This window comes from Oncorhynchus nerka, linkage group LG13, assembly GCF_034236695.1.
Source record: "Oncorhynchus nerka isolate Pitt River linkage group LG13, Oner_Uvic_2.0, whole genome shotgun sequence".
Lineage (NCBI taxonomy): Eukaryota > Metazoa > Chordata > Actinopteri > Salmoniformes > Salmonidae > Oncorhynchus > Oncorhynchus nerka.
This window is the reverse complement of record NC_088408.1, coordinates 65,288,372-65,309,089: the sequence shown is the minus strand read 5'-3', so window position 1 is coordinate 65,309,089 and position 20,718 is coordinate 65,288,372. Positions and strand designations below refer to the sequence as shown.

The window sequence follows — 20,718 nt, the reverse complement described above, 5'->3', positions numbered from 1 at the left end:
CATGTATTTGTTTTTATTCTTGGTTCTTTGTTATATGGCCGAAAAGGTTTGAGAAGTGGTTTATCCATACATCTCCATTTTGGATAGGTAGCTCTTCATGTTGTTGTTTGTTTAGTGTTTTCCCAGTGATTTGATTCTATGGATTCTTCAATCACATTGAGCACTTTTCTGTCATGCTATTACTTATTTTTTTCTTAGTGTATTTTTGTACTGTTTTAGAGTTTCCACATAGCCAATATTTTCTGTGTCTCTGTGTTTTTGGTTGGATATGTTTCTCAATTTATTTTTAAGGTTTTTGCATTCTTCATTAAAGCATTTCTCATTGTTGTTAGTTTTCTTTTAGGTTTCTACTTGAATTTTAATGTGATATGTTAGCTGATGGGTCAGTTATACTGTTCATTTCTCATTGTTGTTAGTTTTCTTTTAGGTTTCTACTTGAATTTTAATGTGATATGTTAGCTGATGGGTCAGTTATACTGTTCATGCTTCCTACTGCAAAGTTTACACCTTCACTATTGCAGCGCTCTCTCTTGGTCTCTCCCTCTCCTCCATGGCATTTGAATGTGAAAAGCCTCTTATGTGTGACTTACTTAGGTAGGTCATTAGCATTGGCATGGGGGGTGGGCTGTGTGACTGTGGGGCTGTGGGAGAGTGAACAAGTGGCTGCGGCATTAGCAGGGTGGAGCTCAGGAGGGTGGGCTGAGACCTGACTGGACAGGACAAGGGTGATCCTAGGAGAAGAGGGTAATGGGTATAGAATCATTAGGGTAGCAGGGTACAGGGTAGTAGGATAGCAGTAGAGTACGTGGTCCACTGGTTCAGAACTGGATCATTCATAACATGGCTACTTAGAGAGGACACTGGAGGGAATGAAGGAGGAAACCCCAGTGGATTTGTAAGGCACGACCAAAGAATTCACAAAACTACTTCTAGGAGTACACTATACCAAGCAATTCATTGGGGAACTGTATGAGTGGCTGAATGTTGTGATGTTGCTCTGTGGGCTCATTTTCTGGGGTATATCTGTGACATGAAATGTTGGATCATTATTGTGGACGGAAACTTATCTTATCTTGTACTTTTTAAGCCATTTCTAGAGGCTTTGTTTTATTTCTTCCTTTGCACTGTTCCTGGTTTGATACCTAAGCACTGACACATTGGTTAACTCTATTTGTTTCCTATTGACAAAATGACTCAATTAGTTAATGTCTGTGTATGTTGTCAGCTTGAACCTGTTTATGCTTGAACGTGCACTTTGGTCCTCTGTGAAAAGTGCCAGAGGCAGAGGGAGGGGAGGCTAATTTGGTCAGGGAAAGCATTGTTCATCAACAGAGAAAATAGTACTATCAGTTCCACTCAGATAACCCCTAGTCGTCATTGGACCTCAAGCCAAGCCGTGACCCCATGGCTTGAACTCTGTGGTCATGTGACCAGGCAGTAAAGTGGCCAGTGGTGCTGGCTTAAAGACTATGCTCAGAGAGAGGGCAGGCTGTGGAGGGAGGAGGTTGTATGTCAGAGCGAGAGAGAGCAAGAGGGAGAACAAGAGAGAGAGAAGAGTCATGAGGCCAAGGCTCCCATGCCCTGTGGCTTTTTTTTAGCTGAATCTGTGCTTGAATGGCGTCCTGGCAAACTGGGAGAAGCATGAAATGGATACATGGGAAGGTAAGGGAAGATGCGAGAGTGAAAGGGGTTGGGTCTGTTGCCTTTATGGCTCATACTCTATGCACCCCTAAATATGCATGTATGAATGAGAGAACAGGCTAGCATTTGGTCGGTGCGAATCATTTTGGTTTCCTTTTTTTTTGCCATCATCAGATTCGCTAGCATTCTGGCTAAGCACTTTGTTTTCATTCCATATGTTTAGCAATAGATGAGGATCATTCTGGAGTGGAACAAATAATAAATCAATGAAATATGTTGTTGTTCCACGGAGGATTTTAAACAACATGATATTGAGAAAAATACAATGAACATAATGTTTCTTTTGTTAAATGAAATGTAGACAATGGTTGTGTCAAATTATTTTCTTTGTTTGCTATTTTCTTCTTGGAAAAAAGGACTGGTTACAAACCCACTATGTAATTATATTTTGACCAGTTTGTTACTTTTGTTGCAGCTATACTTGCCAAGGTATACATGTGATATATTTGTTATTTCAAATATGTTTTTGTATTTTGTTGAATAATCAATGAATTTCTATGAATTAGTGAATACAATATTGTACAATATTGTTCAAAGTCTTTTCAGAGTATTTCAATATATTTCATTATGTGTGTTAATTTGGGTGTAGTAGAGTATTTGTGTGTATTGGTATGTATATAGTTGATTGTGTTGTTGTGTCCTGCTGAGTGAAGTTACATATGTATTGATCTGTGGTATGTGTCTGTGGCCCATCTGGAAAAGGTTTTGTCCCCAGTCAGCATTGTTTATGTGATAGAGGAGAGGTTAGGATTGCTTCACTGGGCAGTTTTAACCCCCAGGGTTAGCCCAGCTGTGACTACCTTCCCAAACCTAACACAGTTTCACTTTATTTCACTTCATGTCAGGGTATAATAAGTAGCTAATGTACTGCCTCTCACTGACTTTTGGAGTTTTTACAATATTTTAAGTTGATACAAATAAGTTAATGGAAATTGCTCATTTACAGTCAAAACCAATCCACTCAGTCAGTCCTACTAACTATCATGTCCTTAGACTTTGCAGATGACTCAGACCTCTGCAATGTTCTCATGTCTCTTTCCCAGGTAAGTCAATGTAGTGTTTGTTGGGACACAGTGAGGAGATTTTTTTTGGTATGGAACATCTTTTCAATGTGGAATCAGTCATATTATTTCATACATGAGTAGTATATGACTTGTAACTCAGTGTTACCACAGTTTCCACCAGGAGTTGTTCTAGAGACACCATGTTGAATGGACAACCAGATCAAGAGCTCTTTGCTGGGCATTACTTGTTTGATAATGGTTATACATTTTAGCAGACACTCTCATCCAGAGCACAGTAGTGAGCACATACATTTTCATACTTTCTTTCTGTACTGGTCCCCCGTGGGAGTTGAACCCACAACCCTGGCTTTGCAAGCGCCATGCTCGACCAACTGAGCCACATGGGTATGTGATAGTCATTGTAATCATTAATCTAGTGGTTTAACTATCAGCAAGCTTCATCTGAATTGTTCCCTTTACGAATTCTCTGGGAACATTTCTCTCATGTTTCCTATAGTCTCTTAAAGATGCACTATGCAGAAATCGCTCAGCCATTTCCTGGTTGCAACAATTTGAATAGTTCCCCTAATTTCATTTCATGTGACCAAACAAGCAAGTATAGTGTAGAGAATAATTGTGCCATCTAAACCACTGTGAAGCATATTTTCCAAACATTTTGTATTTGAAGCTAGTGCACCAAAATTAAAAGACACAAAAACAAAATTTAAGAACGGGAAGCATAGAAAGTGCACACATAGAACAGATCTACCGCTCCTTAGACTTGCTTTCATTGAGAATGACAGGCTAATAACTCATATTTCCATGTGAATTTGGTCGGATCGCCCAAAAAGTTACATATTGCAGCTTAAAGAGTTGTATTTTCTGGGAAGGGAGGGGTTACTGTATCTGCTCCCTCCCCCATGCTAATCCTATCCAGTCAGCCTTAGAGGTTGTGTTTCTTCTGCAGCTGAAGGAGGGTTAAATCCAATCAGTCTTTTATAATGCTAAGTAGCCCGCTGATGCCTTTCCTGTCTCTCAACACACCACGTCACTCTGGACTTGCCAGGAAGTCCTTTTTCTTACAAATTCTGGTTGGGGGGAGTGTGTGTGTGTGTGGGGATGAGGGGGTAGGGGGATAGAGGCTGTGTGTGTGAAGATCAATAAGAGTGGGGGAGGTCAGGAATCGTGGCTTCTGTAATGCAGGCTAAATATAGCTAATGCCAAAGCCTCTTATTATGGCCGTCTAGGGCCTTTTCGATCATTCCATTCAAACCTTTATGTGAGTTCTGATCCAGACAAACCAAACCATCAAGTCCACCATATCTCAGACTTTTGTCTTCAAGGGAAGTGTTATTTAAACTACCAGTACCCATCCCCCGATGCATACGCACTTTAAATCTAACACAAACACCATCTGATACCCGTTATGAACAAAGGACCTAGTTTGACCTGATAACTTTGTTGATTTTTGAAATCTTACTACAACACACACACACACACACACACACAGAGATAATATAAAGTGCTTGATTGCATTATACAGTGTATTTCCCAATACAGGAAGAGTCTGGTCATAGGAAAGATGGGTGGGAGTTAGCCTGCTGAACCTGTTAGCCTGCTTATTCTGCCTCTAGCAAGCCTCAAGTCATACTGAGGAGTTTTGGGGGAAACAGACTTTTATTAAAGAGGGAGTTTATATGGCCCAGTGTTACAAGGTCCTGTGTTGTTAAATACCACCATGTGGTTCATATTGGGTTGTGCTGACTGTTTAGGCTCCACATTAACAAGCACACTGTCAAACTGCTGCACTGGAGCTCTGCAAGCATACTTATGTTTGACAACAAAGAAATAGATAGTATTTAAATATGCACAATGTCCTACTTTTGTCACCGGTTGGTTGAAACATTACATTTGGACTTTTATTGAACACTATAGTAATTATATAATCGCTCCGACATAGTGTGCTCCATTCTGTGAAGAGAATCAATTAGATATGTGTCAATGGTCATGTTGAATTTAAAGATTGTGATGAGTGGCCTTTTCTTGATGTATTTTAGGGAATGATTTGTAACTGTTGCCACTGCTGAGAACCCAAGGAGCTATGATGCAGAGAAATAGCCAAACATGTCAATGAATATTGATTACATTCCAATAATGAGATCAAAGACCTTCAAATGTACCTTTAGGAAATCAATGGCCCTCTCAAAAGTGGTTATGTTAGGGCAGAATGTAGAAGTTGACAGGAGAAAACATAGTGAGCTCTCTCTTCTATCTGTTGTCTCAAGACTTGTTGCTGTTTAGGACAAAAGAGAATTCAAGACAGCATTACCCTTCATTCTGTTACTGATTCACTTGTGAACTTAATAAATGTTTTGGAATGAGCTGGATTATGGAAATCAGAAACAACATTTACTTTAATGGAATCTCTGAAATATCTAACAAACTAGTGACTAATACAGTATTAATTAGCATATAATTAACATTTACATTTACATTTAAGTCATTTAGCAGACGCTCTTATCCAGAGCGACTTACAAATTGGTGCATTCACCTTATGACATCCAGTGGAGCAGCCACTTTACAATAGTGCATCTAAATCTTTTAAGGGGGGGGAGAAGGATTACTTTATCCTATCCTAGGTATTCCTTAAAGAGGTGGGGTTTCAGGTGTCTCCGGAAGGTGGTGATTGACTCCGCTGTCCTGGCGTCGTGAGGGAGTTTGTTCCACCATTGGGGGGCCAGAGCAGCGAACAGTTTTGACTGGGCTGAGCGGGAACTGTACTTCCTCAGTGGTAGGGAGGCGAGCAGGCCAGAGGTGGATGAACGCAGTGCCCTTGTTTGGGTGTAGGGCCTGATCAGAGCCTGGAGGTACTGAGGTGCCGTTCCCCTCACAGCTCCGTGGTATCTGGCTGGAGTCTAATTACCCAAATGCTAATGGCCCAGGCTATAATCCCTGGTAAAATCTCAGCCCTCCGCCCTGAGACAGTACTGTGTGAGAGGGGTACATTTTATCCAGTATGCGATGTCAACAGGCCAACATTGACATGACAATGAGCCAAATCTTCAACAGCATAGAAGTAAAAAATATTAACATAACACTATGGAGACAGAGAGAGACCAAACAGCATGGTGACTGACTGTTGGAAAGGTGTATCTCTGGCCCATATTGGTTCTATCTTCCTACTATCTCACCACCGGCGGAGAAGAGGTATTCGGAGTGGGCTTCTAGTCCGACTCAGGAGGCGTGCACACCATCCACGCGCTTCCTAGTATATTACTCGCTAATGTAGACAAACTCATGGCGAGGATCTCCTTCCAGAGAAACATCAGGGACTGTTTCACAGAATCATGGCTCTCTCGGGATATACTGTTACCGTCCATACAGGCAGCTGGCTTCTCAGTTTATTGAGCAGACAGAGATAAAGAGTTCTCTGGGAAGAAGAAAAGCGGTGATGTATGTTTCATGATTAACTACTCATGGTGTGATTGTGATAACATACAGAAACTCAAGTAATTTTGTTCACCTGACCTAGAATACCTCACAATCAAATACAGACCATACTACCTCCCAAGAGAATTCTCTTCGATTATAGTCACAGCCGTGTATATTCCCCCTCAAGCCGATACCACGACGGCCCTCAACTACACTGGACTTTATGCAAACTGGAACCCACATATCCTGAGGCCACATTTATTGTAGCTGGGGATTTTAACAAAGCAAATTTGAGGAAAATGCTACAAAAGTTCTATCAACACATTGACTGTAGTACTCACTTAGGAAAAACACTAGACCACTAGTGAGATGCCTACAAGGCCCTTCCCTGCCCTCCCTTCGGGAAATCAGATCACGACTCCCATTTAGCTCATCCCTTCCTATTGGCTAGTCTGACAAATCGGAATCCATGCTCCAAGATTGTTTTGATCACGCGGACTGGGATATGTTCCGGGTAGCCTCTGAGAATAACTTTGACATAAACACGGACCCGGTGACTGAGTTAATCAGGAAGTGTATAGGGGATGCTGTTCCCACGGTGACTATTAAAACCTACCCAAACCAGAAACCGTGGATAGCATTTGTGTAAAACTGAAAGCGCAAACCACCGCATTTAACTATGGCAAGGTGACTGGGAATATGGTTGAATACAAACAGTGTAGTTATTCCCTCCGTAAGGCAATCAAATAGGCAAAACGTCAATACAGAGACAAAGAGTCGCAATTCAACGGCTCAGACACGAGACATATGTGGCAAGGTCTACAGACAATCAGGAGGGTAACACAGTGCCACCGATAAGGCCCGCTCCCAAGGACTGTGAGCTCTCGTTCTCCATGGCCGACGTGAGTAAGACATTTAAGCATGTTAACCCTCACAAGGCTGACGGCCCAGACGGCATCCCTATCCGCGTCCTCAGAGCATGTACAGACCAGCTGGCTGGAGTGTTTACGGACATATTCAATCTCTCCCTATCCCAGTCTGCTGTCCCCACTTGCTTCAAGATGTCCACCATTGTTCCTGTACCCAATAAAGCAAAGGTAACTGAACTAAATAACCATTTCTATGAAATGCTTTGAGTGGCTAGTTAAGGATCATATCACCTCTACCTTACCTGACACCCTAGACCCACTGCACACTTCCCTATCCCATCTGGGCAAGACATCAGAATGCTGTTCATTGAGTATAGCTCAGCCTCCAACACCATAGTACCTTTCAAGCTCATCATTAAGGTCGGGGCTCTGCGTCTGAACCCCGCCCTGTGAAACTGGGTCCTGGACTTCCTGACCGTTCGCCCCCAGGTGGTGAAGGTAGGAAACAACACCTCAACTTCGCTGATCCTCAACACAGGGGCCCTACAAGGGTGTGTGTTCAGCCCCCTCCTGTACTCCCTGTTCACCCATGATTGCGTGGTCATGCATGTCTCCAACTCAATCATCAAGTTTGCAGACAGCACAACAGTAGTAGGCCTTATTACCAACAATGACAAGACAGCCTACAGTGAGGAGGTGAGGGCCCTGGCGGAGTGGTGATATGAAAGTAAACCCTCCCTCAATGTCAACAAAACGAAGGAGCTGATCATGGACTTCAGGAAACAGAAGAGGGAGCACACCCCTATCCACATCAACGGGACCGCAAGTTCCCTGGTGTACACATCTCTGACAATCTGCAATGGTCCACCCACACAGACAGTGTGGTGAAGAACTCGCAACAGGGCCTCTTCAACCTCAGGAGGCTGAAGAAATTTGGCTTGGCCCCTAAGACCTTCACAAACTTTTACAGATGCACAATTGAGAGCATCCTGTCGGGCTGTATCACCGCCTGGTACGGCAACTGCACCACCCGCAACCGCAGGGCTCTCCAGAGGATGGTGCGCTGCCCAACGCATCACCGGGGGCACACTGCCTGCCCTTCAGGGCACCTACAGCACCCGGTGTCACAGGAAGGCCAAAAAGATCAAGGATATCAACAGCCTGAGCCACGGCCTGATCACTGTGTTCTTTCCTCCTGTATTTTAGTCAATGCCACTCCGACATTGCTCGTTCTAATATTTATACAGTTCTTAATTCCATTCTTTTACTTTTAGATTTGCGTATTGTTGTGCATTTTTAGATACCACTGAACTGTTGGAACTAAGAACACAAGCATTTTGCTACATCTGCAATAACATCTGCTAAATATGTGTGTGACCAATTTGATTTGATTTGAGACAGATAGAAAGAGCGGTCGAGAGAGTCATCATGTACTGCACTTAATTAGGAGAAAGTATGCACCCTTTCCTCCCATAAAGGATTGAGTATGGATAGAGAGAGATGTAAAGAAGGGAGGGAGGGAGGAGGGAAATTAATAGTGGAAAAGTACAGCAGATCCCTTCAACCCCCGCTGCCTTTCAGCTGGGGATGATTGTGATGGAAACACAAGACAAAACCGCTGAGTGAAATACCCTTCAGCAGGCCTTGTGGTGAGGTGGAAGAGGGAGGAACCGAGGGAGAGGAGGCAGTCACAGGACCCAGACTATAGAGAGAGAGAGAGGGTAGAGTTCAAGATGAAGCAAAGGCTTGACTTTACAACTCTCCCACATGTCCCGTCACTTTGGATTTATCACCCCCATCACATGATCCATGAGAAGCTGGGGGAGGGGAGGTGACCAGAACCAGGACAGAACCAGTTTGATGGACTGGACCACTGACTGCCATACAGGGAGGGGTTGGTGAGGTGGAGTCAGAGTTTGATGTGACACATTGAGATCAAGTGTTGGTGATTATATGGTGGCCATGCACTTGAAAGAGAGGGTGACAGATTTGGCAAATAAGCCTCTGCCGGTGTGAATGAAGGAAACTAACGATCATTGTGTTTTTCTCATTGAAGGAAGTCAGGCATTTCACATGGGATGCTCAATTAAATATATGGTTTTGATGCCTTCTTTGAATTACCACATGTGCTGAAATAAAACAGACAAATGGCTCAAGGCGTCAGCGTTCTTCAGTTCGGCTGTCGGCTAGCCAAAGTCGGGTAGTCGAACCGAACGAGTGGGCTCGCATGCTTCCGAAAAACACGTTCACTTCAATAATGAAGAAAGGGGGGGAAAGCAGCAATATTACCCCAGGACAGTAGAGGGCGATGAGCTGGTAATAGCCATCTACGCCAAACAAGGAAGTGATGACACACCCAAACACACTCGAGAATAAAATAGTGTACAGAGAGACAGTTGATTGGATGTGTGATTTGCCAGGGATCTACTAAAACCTGATGTACCTAGCAACTCATAGAGATCAGGAGACAGAGAAGATGTCCGCTACAGGTTCACAATGGTTGATATAGAGGCATACGGCTGAGAGAGCTATGGTGGAGTGTTTCAAGAGAGTTATTTTGGGTCCAAACTGCTGAAGAAGACCCTTTACCACCGCCAGCTGTCCTGTCAGGTACCACAACGTCAAGTCCTCATGTTTTCCTGGGTGATGCAGCTTTCCCCCTACATGAGAACCTCATGCGCCCTTATTCGGGTATGAAATAATTCAACTTTTTCTGTTTCTAATTCCCCTTGTTGCTGTATATATGTATGCATCTCTATATGAGAAGTGCAATTTTATCAAAGCTTTTGGAACACGGTTCCTGGAAAATGGTATTGTGTTTTTGTTGACCAAATTTATATATCTGACATTCTCTTGTTACCTCTTATTCACAGGTGTCCGTCTCAATAAACCTGGCTGTACCTGGAACTACCACCACTCGTCGGAGAGTCAGAGAATGCTGAGAACACGGAGTTTCGAGCTGAATTGCATCACCCCTACAGTTGACCAATCATGGACGAAGGGGCGTAGACTTCGCCTTCAGAACTTCGGCTGGCCCTTGAGAATGTATTTTGTGTGCGCGAACAGTCGACAAAACCCCAACCAAACTCCAAAATGAACAAAAACATCACAAAATGTTGTCATAATATATGCACTGAGGAGGAGAGGATCCATAGTGTAAAGCAGGGCTCTCCCATCCTGTTCCTGGACTGCTTTTAAATTATACATTTTTTTATTGAACCTTTATTTTTTTTTGACAAGTCAGTTGAGATCAAATTCTTATTTACACTGACGGCCTACACCGGCCAAATCCACACGACGCTGGGCCAATTGTGCACCGCCCTATGGGACTCCCAATCATGTCCAGTTGTGATACAGCCTGGAATAGAACCGGGGTGTTTGTAGTGATGCCTCAAGCACTGAGATGCAGTGCCTTAGACCACTGCGCCACTATTAATTAGCTGGTTAATCAGGTCAGTTAAAACGGGGGTTGAATTGAAACCCCCCAAGCAGACACATTGACTCACATTTGACTCTTTGCAAACTGGAATCCATACATCCTGAGGCTGCATTCATTGTAGCTGGGGATTTTAACAAGGCTAATCTGAAAACAAGACTCCCTAAATTGTATCAGCATATCGATTGCGCAACCAGGGCGGGAAAAACCTTGGATCATTGTTATTCTAACTTCCGCGACGCATATAAGGCCCTGCCCCGCCCTCCTTTCGGGAAAAGCTGACCACGACTCCATTTTGTTGATCCCTGCCTACAGACAGAAACTAAAACAAGAAGCTCCCACGCTGAGGTCTGTCCAACGCTGGTCCGACCAAGCTGATTCCATACTCCAAGACTGCTTCCATCACGTGGACTGGGATATGTTTCGTATTGCGTCAGATAACAACATTGACGAATACGCTGATTCGGTGTGCGAGTTCATTAGAACGTGCGTTGAAGATGTCATTCCCATAGCAACGATTAAAACATTCCCTAACCAGAAACCGTGGATTGATGGCAGCATTCGCGTGAAACTGAAAGCGCGAACCACTGCTTTTAATCAGGGCAAGGTGACTGGTAACATGACCGAATACAAACAGTGCAGCTATTCCCTCCGCAAGGCTATCAAACAAGCTAAGCGTCAGTATAGAGACAAAGTAGAATCTCAATTCAACGGCTCAGACACAAGAGGTATGTGGCAGGGTCTACAGTCAATCACGGACTACAAGAAGAAAACCAGCCCAGTCACGGACCAGGATGTCTTGCTCCCAGGCAGACTAAATAACTTTTTTGCCTGCTTTGAGGACAATACAGTGCCACTGATACAGCCTGCAACGAAAACATGCGGACTCTCCTTCACTGCAGCCGAGGTGAGTAAAACATTTAAACGTGTTAACCCTCGCAAGGCTGCAGGCCCAGACGGCATCCCCAGCCACGCCCTCAGAGCATGCGCAGACCAGCTGGCCGGTGTGTTTACGGACATATTCAATCAATCCCTATACCAGTCTGCTATTCCCACATGCTTCAAGAGGGCCACCATTGTTCCTGTTCCCAAGAAAGCTAAGGTAACTGAGCTAAACGACTACCGCCCCGTAGCACTCACTTCCGTCATCATGAAGTGCTTTGAGAGACTAGTCAAGGACCATATCACCTCCACCCTACCTGACACCCTAGACCCACTCCAATTTGCTTACCGCCCAAATAGGTCCACAGACGATGCAATCTTAACCACACTGCCCTAACCCATCTGGACAAGAGGAATACCTATGTGAGAATGCTGTTCATTGACTACAGCTCGGCATTCAACACCATAGTACCCTCCAAGCTCGTCATCAAGCTCGAGACCCTGGGTCTCGACCCCGCCCTGTGCAACTGGGTACTGGACTTCCTGACGGGCCGCCCCCAGGTGGTGAGGGTAGGCAACAACATCTCCACCCCGCTGATCCTCAACCCTGGGGCCCCACAAGGGTGCGTTCTGAGCCCTCTCCTGTACTCCCTGTTCACCCACGACTGCGTGGCCACGCACGCCTCCAACTCAATTATCAAGTTTTCGGACGACACAACAGTGGTAGGCTTGATTACCAACAACGACGAGACGGCCTACAGGGAGGAGGTGAGGGCCCTCGGAGTGTGGTGTCAGGAAAATAACCTCACACTCAACGTCAACAAAACTAAGGAGATGATTGTGGACTTCAGGAAACCTCAGGAGGCTGAAGAAATTCGGCTTGTCACCAAAAGCACAAACTTCTACAGAAGCACAATCGAGAGCATCCTGGCGGGCTGTATCACCGCCTGGTACGGCAACTGCTCCGCCCACAACCGTAAGGCTCTCCAGAGGGTAGTGAAGTCTGCACAACGCATCACTGGGGGCAAACTACCTGCCCTCCAGGACACCTACACCACCCGATGTTACAGGAAGGCCATAAAGATCATCAAGGACAACAACCACCCGAGCCACTGCCTGTTCACCCCGCTATCATCCAGAAGGCGAGGTCAGTACAGGTGCATCAAAGCTGGGACCGAGAGACTGAAAAACAGCTTCTATCTCAAGGCCATCAGACTGTTAAACAGCCACCACTAACATTGAGTGGCTGCTGCCAACACACTGACTCAACTCCAGCCACTTTAATAATGGGAATTGATGGGAAATGATGTAAAATATATCACTAGCCACTTTAAACAATGCTACCTAATATAATGTTTACATACCCTACATTATTCATCTCATATGTATACGTATATACTGTACTCTATATCATCTACTGCATCCTTATGTAATACATGTATCACTAGCCACTTTAACTATGCCACTTTGTTTACATACTCATCTCATATGTATATACTGTACTCGATACCATCTACTGTATCTTGCCTATGCTGCTCTGTACCATCACTCATTCATATATCTTTATGTACATACAGTGCCTTGCGAAAGTATTCGGCCCCCTTGAACTTTGCGACCTTTTGCCACATTTCAGGCTTCAAACATAAAGATATAAAACTGTATTTTTTTTGTGAAGAATCAACAACAAGTGGGACACAATCATGAAGTGGAACGACATTTATTTGATATTTCAAACTTTTTTAACAAATCAAAAACTGAAAAATTGGGCGTGGAGAATTATTCAGCCCCTTTACTTTCAGTGCAGCAAACTCTCTCCAGAAGTTCAGTGAGGATCTCTGAATGATCCAATGTTGACCTAAATGACTAATGATGATAAATACAATCCACCTGTGTGTAATCAAGTCTCCGTATAAATGCACCTGCACTGTGATAGTCTCAGAGGTCCGTTAAAAGCGCAGAGAGCATCATGAAGAACAAGGAACACACCAGGCAGGTCCGAGATACTGTTGTGAAGAAGTTTAAAGCCAGATTTGGATACAAAAAGATTTCCCAAGCTTTAAACATCCCAAGGAGCACTGTGCAAGCAATAATATTGAAATGGAAGGAGTATCAGACCACTGCAAATCTACCAAGACCTGGCCGTCCCTCTAAACTTTCAGCTCATACAAGGAGAAGACTGATCAGAGATGCAGCCAAGAGGCCCATGATCACTCTGGATGAACTGCAGAGATCTACAGCTGAGGTGGGAGACTCTGTCCATAGGACAACAATCAGTCGTATATTGCACAAATCTGGCCTTTATGGAAGAGTGGCAAGAAGAAAGCCATTTCTTAAAGATCTCCATAAAAAGTGTTTAAAGTTTGCCACAAGCCACCTGGGAGACACACCAAACATGTGGAAGAAGGTGCTCTGGTCAGATGAAACTAAAATTGAACTTTTTGGCAACAATGCAAAACGTTATGTTTGGCGTAAAAGCAACACAGCTCATCACTCTGAACACACCATCCCCACTGTCAAACATGGTGGTGGCAGCATCATGGTTTGGGCCTGCTTTTCTTCAGCAGGGACAGGGAAGATGGTTAAAGACAGTAGTTTTGGAATTGTTAGTTAGATTACTTGTTGGTTATTACTGCATTGTCGGAACTAGAAGCACAAGCATTTCGCTACACTCGCATTAACATCTGCTACCCATGTGTATGTGACAAATACATTTGATTTGATTTGATTTGGAGGGTAGTTCTCCAGGCTCGCGTGCTCTCACAGCTTGTGTTTGAAGTAAAATATCAAAACAGAGCAGGGTTTTGGGCAGTCTATAACATATGCAAGACAATGCAGAGGGTGGAGCACCTTTTTAGGTGGCCATTTTGAGAAAGAGAATGAGGAGAGCTCTGAGTTCAAATAAAGGGGGAAAGTATGTGGGTCCTGTCCTCTTTTCTGGCAGACTTAATAGAGGTGTTATTCTATTACACACAGAACAGGGGCTTTAATGACCGAAAGGCTTTTGATTTAGACCTTAAGGTGAATCTTCACAGATACCTCCGCCCTTCCTTCAGCATCAAGCTTTGTCCTCATTGTGCTCCGAGAGCCCACTTTAATCGGGCTAAAGTCACTTTATACGGAACCATTATAATAGAGTACTACAGGACATCAAGTTCTTACTGTAGTAGTGTGTGAAAGCATACTGATGACACTTCTATATTTGTTACTGCACTCTGGAGTTGCTTCTGGCAGGACGTTTCTCCATTACGTTGTTAACTGTATGGCAGTGCGAAAGACCCTCGTGACATGAGTGTTCCTTATGGAAGAACAAAAATAGGCCTCGGGGTCAAAACATAATCTATTACAAACCTCAACAAGTTTGTTTTGAGTAAGAGCTCCTCATTGTTCTCAGGCTGGGTGGGATGTTCACGTTAATGACCAAGGATTACATTTGAATCCATTGGCCGGACCCGAGTGAGCCTTTTGTGTGTGTACAGTATGACGACCCCAGAAGAGCGTCCCGAGGAGACAGGACTTAAGCCTCATAGGTAATCCCATTGGGCTTTAGAGGTCTTCCATTCCCCATTCAGTAGATCTGGGAGAGGCTTTATGCTCCTTAACATTTCTCCTGCTCTGGCTAATTGCCTCTAGTAAGAGGAACCATACCCTGGGCTCTGAAAGCTCACTCTGCTCCTTCTAGTAAGAGGAACCATACCCTGGGCTCTGAAAGCCCACTCTGCTCCTTCTAGTAACAGGAACCTTACCCTGTGCTTTGAAAGCACACTGCTGCTTCTAGTATACTTAGAGCAGGGATGGACATATAGGACCTCTGTCATCTCTTTGACAGGATGTCTGATTCGGTTGCAGCTCTATTTAAGTTCTAAAGAAGATGAGATTAGTAGTAGTAGTTTAGTGTTTTATCAGTCCACAAGTGTGCCCTTGTGGATAATACCTGAGGTGTAAAAGTTACTATCTGCCATTTTATTCGCTTTTGGCCAATCTTATACGTTCACGATAATCAGTACTTGGTTTGGACTGAAATAGGTTCCGGGACTCATTTTGGGGGCCTGTACTGTTTATATTTAGGTGCAGGAGCTCCACAAGCTAAGTACATTTGAACAGGAGCTCAAGCGGTAGCCCAAGTCAAGCACTGATGACAGTGAATGTGTAAGGTAAAGGAAGCCTTTGCACAGTATGGGTTGGCATGGGTTTGATGACCTTGTTGCTTTAGATCACTGCACCCATGTCTCCCTCTTATATATCTGATGGGTTAGTCCATGCCTGGATGAGGGGAAAGTTCATGGCTATGTGAACTACTGGTTGACCAAAGGCTGTCAGTAAGAGACATACCTCAGATCAGTTAGGGTTCATTTATGGGTTCAGGAGAAGGTAGCATTAACCATGACCACTATAGCTGAGTTCTCACCAGTCTCCTTCAGGACTGGGTTATGGGACCAACAACCCAGTGGTCATTATTTACTTTTGGTAGAATCCAGTGACAGCAGTTCAGTCTGCTCTCAGTTTGCTCACTAACTATGGGAGCACATCACAGGAGGCTGTTGAGGGGGAGGACGGCTCATAATAATGGCTGGAAGGTAGTGAATGGAATGGCATCAAACACATAGAAACAATGTGTTTGATGTGTTCGATACCATTCCATTTATTCCATTCCAGCCATTACTATGAGCCCATCCTCACCAATCAAGGTGCCACCGGCCACCTGTGGAGAGCACAAACGGCACCGGATCTCCATCTAACGTTCATCTGACATTCGCACCGCCGTTCGTTCGGTGGGGTGTGTTTTCGGGACCACCTGCCGCCGGTGGGCGTCTGACTGCCGACATTTGAGTGTAAATCTACATGTAGAATCGGTTTGAACTCAGTTTGTACCCCAGTTCTAGTCCTGGTGTACTAGGTGAGAATGGAGGTGAAAACCGGGGTTCTGGATGTCTCTCTCTGTATATTAACGAAATCTCCCAATGCAGTCTCCCATGTTGATCTGTAAACCTTCACTGTTTATATTTTCTCAGTTAGTGGTCACCTGTTTTTCAGGATGAACCAGTTCACGGTACTTTATTTTGGGAGTGCTGTTTGAAGCACACTCCCTACTTTAATGTTTGCATATTTTGCATTACTCATTATATATGTATATACTATATTCTACTGTATTTTAGTTTATGCCGCTCCGACATTGGTGTCAGGTATTTATATATTCTTAATTCTATTCCTTTACTTTAGATTTGTGTTTATTGTTTTTGAAATTGTTAGATATAAAATGTTAGATATTACTGCGCTGTTGGAGCTATAAACACAAGCATTTCACTACACCCGCAATAACATCTGCTAAACATGTGTATGTGACCAATAATCGCAGTGCAAGAGGCGTCACTACAGTCCCTGGTTCGAAACCAGGCTGTATCACATCCAGACGGGATTGGGAGTCCCATAGGGCGGCGCACAATTGGCCCAGCGTCGGCCGGGTTTGGCCGGGGTTGGCCGTCATTGTAAAGAAGAATTTGTTCTGACTGATATATCATTTTTTAAAAACATTTTTATTATACTTAGTCATGGATGATGTTGGTAGAGCGGGGACAACAAACCCCATGTAATTGCTGATTGACCAACAGAAACTGGGATGGGATGCCTTGTTAACTGATATCATAATTAGAAAGCTAAGCCAGTAAGGTTGGGGTTGTTCTGTGTTATCTCTTCTTCTGGCAGCCGTTGCTTCACTGGGCTATTCACTGTAACCATGGCGTCAACCCATCTGTTCAGAGCTTTTATGAGGGGGGATGGTGCGGGGGTTGAGGGTGTGTGTGTGTGTGTGTGTGTTTGTGTGTTGGTGGACGGGGTTGATCGATAGGGTAGCACTAACACGGTGGACAGCAGAGAGTAGGGAAATAGGTATTTCCGGTCTAATTCATTCTCTGCCTGCATAGTGTTTTATTATCTAACCTAGAGGTAGATGGGGATTATGCCAGCTAAGATTTTAAACAGCTTTTTTGAAGTTTGGTGTCCTCAAAGTGTGCTGGTCTGCAGATTGTGCCGTTTCTGTGGGGATTAGTAAAGTAACTAAGAATGTCAGGAGTTCACAGAGGATTGTAAGTCTTCAATTTAAATCCTTAGTTGCTTCGTCTCTTTTTGAATTTATAAGTGAATAACCCCTTGATTCTTGAAGAATGTTAACCATAAATGCCGTAATCAAATCAAACTTTATTTGTCACATGCGCCAAATAACAGGTATTTCACCTTACCGTGAAAGGCTTACTTTACAAGCCCTTAACCAACAGTGCAGTTCAAGAAGAGTTAAACAAATATTTAATATATTTAAAAAATAATTGAAGATAGTAACACCTTATGCACTTAGTTCAAGCCAAAAATATAAGATTGGAGTAAAACAATGTTTGTAATCAACATACATCTAAACTGTATAGCCTCAAAACATGGTTAAAACGATACATTTGGGATCATGTTTGGTCAGTCCTGGCATCCGTAGCTCTAGTAGTTACATTTCTCCAGCCCAATCCCTTAGCTTTTTTAGTAAAACAGGAGATAACACATTATTGTTTCCATTGAGGACTCTAGCTTTAAGTACATCTCTCTATGATTCCAAACTCCAACACACGCAATGGAACGTGTGCACACACAGACACATGAAAGCAAGAAATGTCACTCTATAGAGATGAATGTAAAGCCAAAAGCTATTTAGCATCAGCGATATTGTCATTTGGGGATAAGGGCTACCGTAGTAAGCTAGGTGTTTTGAGCTCTATTCTGTTTTCACATCTGGGTCTCTCGTGGCCACCACATGTTGTTAATCTGCTGGCTAACCTTAAACTCAGAGCACTGTGTAATTTAACCAACTATTTTTGAATGTGCTTCATTTGGAACATCCTGTTCCACTACTTCCTCAACGGCAGCCCTTCCCTCGCCTTTACCAAAGGCCCCCGAATATCCCCTAACATGTGTTCCAAGTTACTGCCCCCACTTGCTCTTAACAACATTTCACATTTTGAAACTCTCAGAGGAAAAGCTGCACCATATACCCTTTGAGGAAACGAGGTTTAGGCTACAATGTAAAGACTCTGGTCGGCACTGTGTTTGCCTTCCAAAGAAGATAGCTGTGATATGAACCTACCAGTTGGACACTGGGGGCTGCTGAGGGGAAGACGTCTCATAAGAATGGCCTGATTTGGGTGGATGGAATGGTGTCAAGCATATGGAAACCATGTGTTTGATGTGTTCGATAACATTCCATTTGTTCCATTCCAGCCATTACTATGAGCCCATCCTCCCCAATTAAGGTGTCACTGCACGCCTGTGGAGTTAGAGAATCGTCAACTGTTAGTTAACTGTTAGTTGGTCTGATATATTTTCACAAATATAAATTCCCTTGTCACACCAGCGTGTCATGCTCACAGTGAGAGATTTAGATCTTATGCGGGCTTGCGTTTCAATGTACTCTATATCTATGAAAAGGGGAGTGAATCTAGTCAGGTTTCACCGAGTGGTGTTAGACTATAGTCACACTGAAGAGTTGAAATGATGCTGCCACTGTGTCTAAGGGAAAGGAGAGCCTGTAAACAAATCACCAGGCAGCCCAGCGTGTGTCGTTTAGCCTGGCCCTTTCTCTGCTCAGACCTACTGAATAAAACATTCAAGATGTCTGCTCTCTCTGCCCATTCCTCCTCCTAACATTCAGCTGGTTACACGGGTTGGCTACCCTAAGTTCCACGACGATGGTTAGAGCTGTAGGGTACAAATGCTTGGTGAGGACTTATGGCAACGGGTTTCTTTTCAGATCTGAGAGCAATTTTGATCATGCTGCATTTTCTCCGTAGATATTTGTCTTTATTATGTCCAATTTGTCATTGATGTTACTTGAATGTTGTGATATGTGGCAGGCGTCTCTCGGTTTTCTGTCTCCTGTTCTAACAAGTCATTCTGTCTCTTCTGTCAGATGTTGCAGCTGACCCACGTGTTTGCCTCATCTGTGGAGACCGCGCCACAGGCCTGCACTATGGCATCATCTCCTGCGAGGGCTGCAAGGGCTTCTTCAAGCGCAGCATCTGCAACAAGCGCGTGTACCGCTGCAGCCGCGACAAGAACTGTGAGATGTCGCGCAAGCAGCGCAACCGCTGCCAATACTGCCGCCTGCTCAAGTGTCTACAGATGGGAATGAACCGCAAAGGTAAGAGGAGACCAAAGAGGCAAGAGTGACGAGCAGACAAGAGCCACGTATGCAGAGGCCTAGAATTCTGAGCTGAATATACTGTACTAGAACCATAGTATATTGTTCTAGAATCACAGATTTCATTGGATAAGCTCCATGGGGGTTTCCACTAGATAGCACAGCCACAAAGTCAAAATTGGCTATATATCGTAAAAAATTCTGGAAAACCAAAACAATGTAATTTAAGGTTAGGCATAAGATTATCTGTGTGGTTAGGGTTAATGCTAAGGTTTAACATGTGATTATAAGAAGATAAATGGTATAAATTCTTAGGGGGGGGGGGGCGACTTTGTGGCAGTGTTAACTAGTGATGACCCCACCCTCTTGTCAGCTCGCAGCTAGGCCCAGCTCTGTTGTTATGCAGCTAGTGCTCTCTGCTGGATTGACTGTGTAGATGAAGTTTCACATTTTGCTGTACTCTTTCCTGATGATCTGCTGTGGCACAATCATAGCAGCCACCAGGTGGAGCCATAGTACCAATGTTGCTATCACTACTCCTCTAGGAATTGTTCTGTACTTTTGTGTTTTTTATGTCTTGAAACCCAAACATAGTATTTTTTTAAACCATACAGATTGTTTCTCTTATTGTGGTGCTTATGGCTGTTCTGTGTGTTTTCCAGCAATCAGGGAAGATGGCATGCCAGGAGGGAGAAACAAAAGCATTGGGCCTGTACAGGTAAATATTCACTATGCACTCTACCACCGCTAATTACAGCTAGTTTCCCACAGTGACTTTGACATTGCCGAACTGTCCTGAATTCTTTTAATGTATATTTAAATTGCTTACTAAGAATTGTTATGTAAAATACTGCTAATTTCTAACCCATTGCCCTGAACTGTGATTATTGTAAATTAAATTGAACCCATCCTTGACAGTGATTTCATTAGCTGGCTTTAAACAAGGTAATTGGGCAAATTAGCATCCCTAATTGCTTGCAGCACCAGTCATTATTTACAGTGTTCAATTCAATCTATGTCATTAACTCCTCCCGAGTTGAAGTGATGAGAGAAGATCGAAAATTAGGGGGTAAAAAAACACACACAAAAAAAACAATAAACAAATCTGTCATTAACAATAGATGAAGGATTAGCCATGCTTTTCAAATATAATTTTGGCATGTGGGTCATTCCATGTCATTTCAGCAAGCCATGACACCCACCCTCTCAGATTGTTCTGAAATC

General features: G+C 43.7%; 1 protein-coding gene across 2 annotated transcripts in view; it reads left to right on the top strand.

Annotated features, from left to right (window-relative positions):
- Nucleotides 1-691: 691 nt before the first annotated feature.
- Nucleotides 692-20,718, top strand: part of LOC115139883 (nuclear receptor subfamily 6 group A member 1-A-like) — a 31,876-nt gene continuing 11,849 nt past the window's right edge. For both annotated transcript variants that reach the window (XM_029677725.2, XM_065026555.1), the window contains exons 1-3: nt 692-1,662; nt 19,264-19,494; nt 20,157-20,212. In XM_029677725.2, coding sequence (XP_029533585.1) covers nt 1,647-1,662; nt 19,264-19,494; nt 20,157-20,212 — 303 coding nt within the window. In that variant the 5' untranslated portion in view covers nt 692-1,646. The remainder of the gene's footprint in view (nt 1,663-19,263; nt 19,495-20,156; nt 20,213-20,718) is intronic.